At 46.7% G+C, this 8,426-nt stretch overlaps 1 protein-coding gene across 1 annotated transcript; it reads left to right on the top strand.

The window, feature by feature from the left end:
* The first annotated feature begins 475 nt into the window (after window positions 1-475).
* On the top strand, window positions 476-850 carry LOC147087890 (histone H2B 7-like). Its single transcript, XM_085977843.1, has one exon. The coding sequence runs from the start codon at window positions 605-607 to the stop codon at window positions 848-850; it is 246 nt and encodes an 81-aa protein (XP_085833969.1). The 5' UTR covers window positions 476-604.
* The last annotated feature ends 7,576 nt before the right edge of the window (window positions 851-8,426 follow it).

Genomic DNA, 8,426 nt, shown 5'->3' with positions numbered 1-8,426 from the left:
GAGTAGTCCATTTCGCCCTTCGATGCCGCTCCACCATTCAATAAGACCATGGCTGATCTTCTACCTCATTTCCACTTTCATGATCTATCCCCTTTGATCTTGATACCCACAATATTCAAAAATCTATCGAGATCTGTCTTGAAGATACTCAACGACTCAACTTCCACAGCTCTCCACGGTAGATAATTCCAAAGATTCACCACCCTCTGAGTGAAGACATTTCACCTTGTCTCAGTCTTTAATGGCCGACATCTTATTTTGAGAATGTGACTCCTGCCTCTGGACTGCCAGGCAGGCCAATCATCTTCACTGCATCTACCCGGTAAAGCCCTGTAAGAATTTTGCATTTTTCAATGAGATAACCTCTCCTTCTTCTAAATTCTAGAGAATCTAGGCCTAGTCTACTCAATCTGTCCTCATAGGAAAATCCCCCCATTCCAGGAAGCAGTCTGCCTTGCACTCCCTCTATGGCAAGATGCAGCAGGACAAGAAGAAAGCGACCAAGAAGGACGCCGAGAAAACCTTGAATAAAGCACTAACATAGGGCGGCTAGAAGATAAGAAAGTCGAGGAAGGAGAGTTATTCCATTTACATCTACAAAGTGATGAAGCAAGTTCACCCCGACACCGGCATCTCCTCCAAGGCCATGAGCATCATGAACTCGTTTGTGAACGATATTTTCGAGCGCATCGAGGGTGAGGCTTCCCACCTGGCCCATTACAACAAACGGCACACCATGAGTTCCCGGGAGATTCAGACCATCGTGCGCCTGCTACTGCCCGGGGAGCTGGCCAAGCACACCTTGTCGGAAAGGACAAATGCAGTGACCAAGTACATCAGCTCCAAGTAAAACTCCACAATGTGCTGACAAGACAAAACACAGCGGATCTTTTAAGAGCCACCCACAGCCTCTCTGAAAAAGCTGCACCAACATCTGCCTGTTGAATCGATTTATTCTATTGATCTTAATATGTGTATTTCTGGAACTTTCTAATTCCCTCTGATTTCTGTTTAATCCGGTAGAAGGATTATCGGGAATGCAGTTTCATTACCTGGCAGAATCTTTGTGTCCTGTTCAATTGATGTCCCATAAACTAAACACTGGCCCTGATCGTTTGTACGCTTTGGTCTCAGACCCGCTCATATTCCGCCCCTTCTCAGAAAGAGGACAGTAAAACTCGATTTAAGGGTAATGGGCCCGTCTTAATTCACTAGCTCTCTTTTACAGTTTGTTTAATTTTTGGAGAATATCAGTTCAAGAACCGTAAATCCCTTGACACAAAACTTAATGTCGCTGTTCGAATTCGTGCACCAGAGTATGGGATTAATAATAGCTGTCTCTACTCCAATATCAGTGAGACTTGAGACCGTATCTTCTGTCACTCCACTGGGATCTTTCAGGATAAAGCGACACTTCACAGGTCAGTCTGGTGCTGAGATTATCAATGTCTCTCACTGTGCTTCCTCAATCTGTCTCTGACTCTCCCTCCGCCCTCTCGCTCTCTGGCGCTTTCCGTTATATGTTGAATTGTATATACTTTTATTGAGCGTGATATGGACACATTGATAGGAATTGTAAGACTGACATTGTGCCTTTCTGTCTGTCTCTTTACCCAGCGCTGGACATGAATGTTGACTGCTGTTATTGAGCGAGATATGGACACATTGATAGGAAGTGTAATACCGATACTCTTTCTCTCTCTCTGATGCTGTTGATGAAGGTGTGTAATCAAAGGACACAGAATAAAGGTAATTTGCTAAAGAACCAGAAGGGAGATGAGGAGACATTTTTTACACTGCAAGTTCAATTGCCAATTTCGTTCACTCTCATCTTCATAACAATAAAACCTCTTCCTGTCGGGGAATTAAACACCGGTCGCCCGCGAGAAAGGCGGGGACACTGCCCACTATATTAATGAGAAATTCACTCCACCAACCTCGAATTGACCAGCCTGGCATGGGAAGTAGACTGTTCGCAGTCTCACTGCAGGAATCAAGCACTTAGTATGGCACTGGAAGGCTGGCAGGCTCACTTCATAGAATCATAGAATGGTTACAGCACAGAAGGAGGCAATTTGGCCTGTCGAGCCCGTGCCTGCTCTCTACAATAGCATTTCTGCCAAGCCCACTCTCCTGCCCTTTCCCCAAAAAGCTGCAAGATTTTTTCCCCTCAGATGTTTATCCAATAGTCTTCTGAACTCCACGATTGAGTCTGCCTCCACCACCCTTTCAGGCAGTGCATTGCAGATCCGAACCACTCGCTGCATAAAATTGTTTCACATCCTGTCACGTGAACAGCCACAAAGCGAGAAATGCCCCGTAAGAAAGCAGTTTAAATGTAGGACAAAATCCAACAGTGTTTGTTCACGGGCTGAGGTTTAGGATTTTTTCTGCCAGAGAACCAATGGAAGCGGATCAGACCCCAACTCCAGGGAAACGGCTGATTTATCTCTTGCACTGGTGCCATAGTAGTGAGCAGAGCAGTTGACCGTTTATTAATGCCCTTACATCAGAAACTCCAAGTATTGGAATCAAATTTGATGGTGTTCAGAGCGAGATTAATTCCAAAATACAAACGGGTATAACTTAATTAAAAATAATTTCAACGTTGCTTTCTTTTCCATATAACGTTAAACATAGAAACAGAGAAATATAGGAGCAGGAGTAGACCATTCGGGCCATCGAGCCTGCTCCACTATTCAATATTTTCATGGCTGATCCTCTATCTCAATACCATGCCCCATCACTCTGCCCATACCCCTTGATGCATTTTGTGTCTAGAAATCAATCTATCTGCTTCTTAAATATATTCAGTAACTTGGCCTCCACAGCCTTCTGTGGTGGAGAATTCCCCAATGTTCACCACCCTCTGAGTGAAGAAATTTCTCCTCATCTCAGTCCTCAATGACCTACCCGGTATCCTGAGACTGTGACCCCTCGTTCTAGACTCCCCAGCCAGGGGACGCATCCTCCCTGCATCCAGTCTGTCTAGACCTGTCAGAATTTTATAAGTTCCAATGAGATCCCCTCTCTTTCTTCTTAATTCTAGTGTATAGAGGCCTAGTCTACCGTGTTATGTCCGTGTATAATCAGACACAGACTGCGGAGAATGGTACAAATGGTGTTTACTCAACGTGGCTCAGACTGCAACTGAGCTGTACAGATTACGACTCAGCGTTATATACAGGTGTGGTCACTACCGGTACTACAGTATACATGAGCTGTAAAAAGTAGTTCTCCCCCTTAAAGGTACATACATTACAATTTCTCCCCTTTTAGACTAACAGTACCATAACACTTATTTAATAATTAAATATCAAACTAATTACAATTAACACTTTTAACATGCAACAATAGCTGAAAATAGTTTATTTATAAATTCAGTGTTTGGGGAGGCTTCCTGATCCTTTCTGGATAGCGCCTTTCCCGAGTGTCTTGCTCTTGGTGCGGAGGTGATTCTGGCCCCCTGTCGTCGGTTGGTTCATCAGCTTCCGATGCTGCTGATTCTGGGGTAGATGCTACCTGTACATTGGGTTCATCACCAGGTATGTATGGGCGAGGCATGGGGTTGACTTCTTCCTGTGACTCTAGGATCTGGTCAGCATGGCGTCACACAATGCTCTCCCCAACGTCCACTGTGTACATTAGTGGGCCCTTGTGCATATCGTTCCTGGCTGCCATTTTTCTGTTCGGTAGTCGCCGGCCAAGACTGGTTGCCCGACATTGAAGCTCCTTGTTGGCTTCTCATGGATGTGCTGGAATTGCTTACTCTCAACATCTCTTCGTACGTTTGGTCTGAGCAAATCCAGGCGAGAACTTAACCTTCGGTTAAAGAACATCATGGCTGGGGCCTGGTTGGTGACTGCATGTGTCGCATTCCAGTAGGTGAACAGGAAATTGTCCACCTTGTGCTGCAGTGGAATGTTGTCATTGTACATAGCCTTTATTGCCTTCTTAAAGGTTTGTACGAGCCTGTCAGCCCATCAATTTTTGGCTGGATGATATGGGGCAGATGTGTAATGCCTTACCCCTTTCCTTTTCAGGAACCTCCGGAACTCTTTGGTCACAAACTGTGGTCCGTGGTCGGAGCAAATCTGTTCTGGCAAGCCATTCCTGGCAAAAATGGTCCATAGGACTGCAATCGTTTTCTCCGTGGTGGTAGAGGACATTTTGATGGCCTCAGGCCATTTCGAGTGCACATCCACGGCTATTAAATACATTGAGACCATGTTTGGACCAGCAAAATCAATATGCAACCGTTGCCATGGAGAGGAGGGCCAATCCCATGGGTGTAGTAGGGCCTGTGGTGGTGCATTTTGGACTGTCTGGTATCCTGAGCAGCTCTTGTTCAGGTCCTCGATTTGTTTATCGATTACCGGCCACCACACATAAGCCCTGGCTAGGCTTTTCTTTTTTTACCCCTCCCAGATGACCCTCATGAAGCCCATTGAGCTCTCTATCCCTTAGCTTGGGTGGAATTACCATTCGGGATCCACACATCAAGGTACCCTGGCACACTGACAGCTGTTCTCCTCTTGTCGAGAATCCTGGCAACAGTGAGTCGCCATGTGCTGGCCATCCCTTCACCGTCAAATCATATACCCGAGACAGTGTCAGGTCATTTCGGGTTTCCTTTTTGATACAAGCGTTAGTTACCGGTAGGTATTCAACTATAGTCGAATGGAATATTTCGACAGGATCCACTGCTGGTGCTTGCTCCGCATTAGGCAGTGTCAGGCATGATAGCCCATCAGCATTTCCATGCTGTTTCGTGCCCTTATATTCAAACTCATAGTGGTGCACCCCTAGAAAAAGTGACCATCTTTGTAGTCGTTGCGCAGTCATCACCGGAACACCCGTCTTTGGATGTAAAATGGAGACAAGAGGCTGGTGATCAGTCACCAAGGTGATTTTCTGCCCGTGCAGATAATGATTGAACTTTTTCACTCGCCACACTAGGCTGAGGGGCTCCCTGTCAATCTGGGTGGAGTTACGCTCGGCTGAGGTTAGTGATCGTGATGCAAAGGCTATTGTCCTCTCTGAGCCGTCCGAGAATTTGTGCGACAGCACTGCTCCAATGCCGTACGGTGACACACCACATGCCAACTGAATTGGTAATGCCGGGTTGTAATGGGCCAATACCTCTTTCGATGTGATTAGTGTTTTGCTCTTCTGGAAAACTCGTCTGCATTCGTCACTCCACTTCCATGGCACCCCAGTTTGCAGTAGGGTGTTCAGTGGGTGTAGTATTGTGGACAAATTTGGCAAGAACTTATGGTAGTAGTTTACCAGCCCGACGAACCACCGCAGTTGTGACACATTTTCCGGCGCTGGAGCCTTGACGACAGCCTCAATCTTCTCTGGGGACTTATGTAACCCCTCTTTATCGATAACGTGGCCACAATACGAGATCTGTTTTCTAAAAAACTGGCATTTGGGACGGTTAGCTCGGAGCCCATATTCCTGCAATCTGGTGAGCACCTTCTCCAGGTTGGCAGGGTGATCACTGTCATTTTCGCCCGTGACCAGGATGTCGTCCAAATAACACTGTGTCCCTGGATCCCTTGCAGGACTTGTTCAATTGCCATCTGCCAAATAGCCGGAGCTGATGCTACCCCGAATACCAGCCGGTTGTTATTGTAGAGACCTTTATGGGTGTTGATTTTGAGGTATTTTTTGATGCTTCTTCTACCTCCATTTGCCGATACACCTGGGCCAGATCAATCTTAGTGAAGCGTTTCCCTCCAGATAGTGAGGTGAAAATATCTTCAATCAGCGGAAGTGGATATTTTACGGTGTGAAGGATCGGGTTCACTGTTACCTTAAAGTCACCACAGATGCGAACCTTCCTTGGGTCCCCAGGCGTGCTGCTGACCGACTTTTTCATCACAAGGACGATGGGTGTAGCCCAGTCGCTCCAATCTACATTGGCCAGTACACCTGAACGTTCCAGACTCTACAGCTCTGCTTCGACGGCTGGGCGGATCACATAAGGCTGGCCTTAAAAAATTTTGGACTTCCGTTTTCTTCAATTTTAATCGTCGCTGTCATGCATTTAGTGTTCCGAGTCCTTGCTGGAACACTTCTTTTGCGTCAGTTATGATCTTTGACAGTCGCCCAGGTGTGACGTCGTCATCCTTTTTGTCAGCCACAGTCAGTGCCTGTATGGAATGCCAATCCAGTTGTATTTTCTGGATCCATTCACGTCCCGGTAATGTTGGTGCTCCATCTTGCAATGCATACAGGTCTAGTTTTGGTGTTTCCTTACCGCTATATATAACGGTCACCCTTATTATTCCTTTGGGGTAGACTTTATGCCCCGTGTGCATCTTCAAAATAACTTTTGTCTCTCTCAAGAGTATGTGTGAGAATAGCCGCTCGTACTCCCGTCGGTTTATGGCTGTTAGGGCTGATCCTGTGTCCAATTCCATCTGTACCTTGATTCCTGCTATCTTGAGAGTGACGCAAATGGTTCGGTGATCCTCTCTTGTGAGCACATTATGTAGTTTCAGACAACTCAGTTCTCTGCTTTCGGAGTCATTATCACTCTTTTGTTCGTCTGAACTACTCTCCGTTATCTTATGTACCTTCTTGTACTTTCCTTTGGTCGGTTTCTTTTTGCTGGTTTTCTTTCCCGATCTGCAGCCTCGTGCTATGTGTCCTACTTTTCCACACATTCTGCACAGTTTTTCTTTGAACCAGCAATCATTCACGTCGTGTGTTGTTCTGCCGCAGCGATAGCACTTCTCTGTTCCATATGACATTTTGTTTGCCGTATTCTTGTGGTCTCTGTTGTATCTCTGCAGCGCCCCGTTCTGCTGCATCAATCGATACAACAATGCTGAAAGCATTTTCCAGTGTAAGGTCCTTTTCAGATAGAAGCCGTTTCTGGGTTCCTTCACTTTGAAGCCCACACACAAACTTGTCCATTAAAGTATCTGCTAGTCCCGTTACAAACTGGCAGTGTTTTGATAGCTTGCGCAGTTCCATTAAATACTCAGCATTACTTTCATCTTTAAGCTGTTTCGTTTTGTGAAACTTAAATGTTTCTGCTATCAGCAGTGGTGTGGGGTTTAAGTTGTCCTGCAGGATTGACACTATGTTTTCAAAATCCTTTTCTACTGGCTTCTCTGGGGTTACTAGGTTTCGTAGTAAGCCATACGTTTTTGCACCCATTGAATTCAACAATACCAGCGCATTCTTGTCATCTGGCACTTCATTTGCCTTGCAGTAACTTCTATGCGTTCGACATATTTCGTCCAATCTTCGACTTCATTGTCGAACGCTGTGATACTGCCACTCTTCGGCATTTTTGGGTGTGGTTTGACTGGCTTAAAATGGCGTCTCCCGTGCTTTCCTTTCTTCCCCACTGCGGCTTAAAATGGCATCTCCCACGCTGCTGCCAACGCCACTCTCGGCGGCCCTCGTGGCAAATGGCGACGCCCTGTGGGTTTTGCACGCTGCTCCTGCGCTGCTGCCAACGCTGCTCTCTGCCGTCCTCATGGCAATGGCAGCACCTTATGTTTTCCTGCGCGCCTCTCTCCCCCGTTGAAGCTGCTCGGCCCTTGACCACCGGCTGCGCTCTGCTCTCTCTCGTCTCTCTCCACCGTTGATGCCGCTCGGTCCTGAACACCGGCTGCACCCTGTGCGCACTGCCCTCTCTCTCTTCCCCATCGGCGCTGCTCGGCCTTTTTCTGTGCCGCTCGGTCGGGCCCTAGCCCACCGCTGTCCGGGAAATGTCTGCGCAGTACCTGTTGCCAGCCCGTTTCGTTGAACCACCGTGACTGGAAAGCCAAGCCTTGCTCTCGACAGCCTCCCCTGCGATACTCAAATCTCCGCTGGATGACTGGGCGGTTGCCCGTGGTAGACGCCCGTGCTTCTGGACTAGACCTTCTTCCTCTGTTCTCCAGGAGCGAATCCCTGGGAGGTGATACAGAGTAGCAGCTAGGTTCGAATCTGCCTCCTCGCCACTGTTATGTCCATGTATAATCAGACACAGACTGCAGAGACTGGTACAAACAGTGTTTACTCAACGTGGCTCAGACTGCAACTGAACTGTACAGATTACTACTCAACGTTTTATGCAGGTGTGGTCAACGCCGGTACTACAGTATACATGAGCTGTAAAAAGTAGTTCTCCCCCTTAAACGTACATACATTACAGACCAAATCTCTCCTCATACGACAGTCCTGCCATCCCGGGAATCAATCTGGTGAACCTTCGCTGCATTCCCTGCATGGCAAGTATATCCTTTCTTAGGTAATTATTACGAATCGTTTGATTTTTGTTTTCAATATAAAATGTGAAACAATATGAGTGTAGAATTTACAGAGTGAAACTATTTCCTCACATTGCACTGTTTCTGTAACACTGAAAGATATTCCGTTCTATTGAATTTCTCACTTCCGGCCAGGATATGTCACCA

This window comes from Somniosus microcephalus, unplaced genomic scaffold (assembly GCF_052327205.1).
Source record: "Somniosus microcephalus isolate GS21.2 unplaced genomic scaffold, FLI_Smic_1.0 unresolved_chr5, whole genome shotgun sequence".
In the NCBI taxonomy this organism is placed as follows: Eukaryota; Metazoa; Chordata; class Chondrichthyes; order Squaliformes; family Somniosidae; genus Somniosus; species Somniosus microcephalus.
This window is presented reverse-complemented; position numbering and strand designations above follow the sequence as displayed.

Excerpts from the sequence above, each read along its gene's own strand:
- LOC147087890 (XM_085977843.1), top strand. The coding sequence starts at position 605 with ATGAAGCAAGTTCACCCCGACACCGGCATCTCCTCCAAGGCCATGAGC.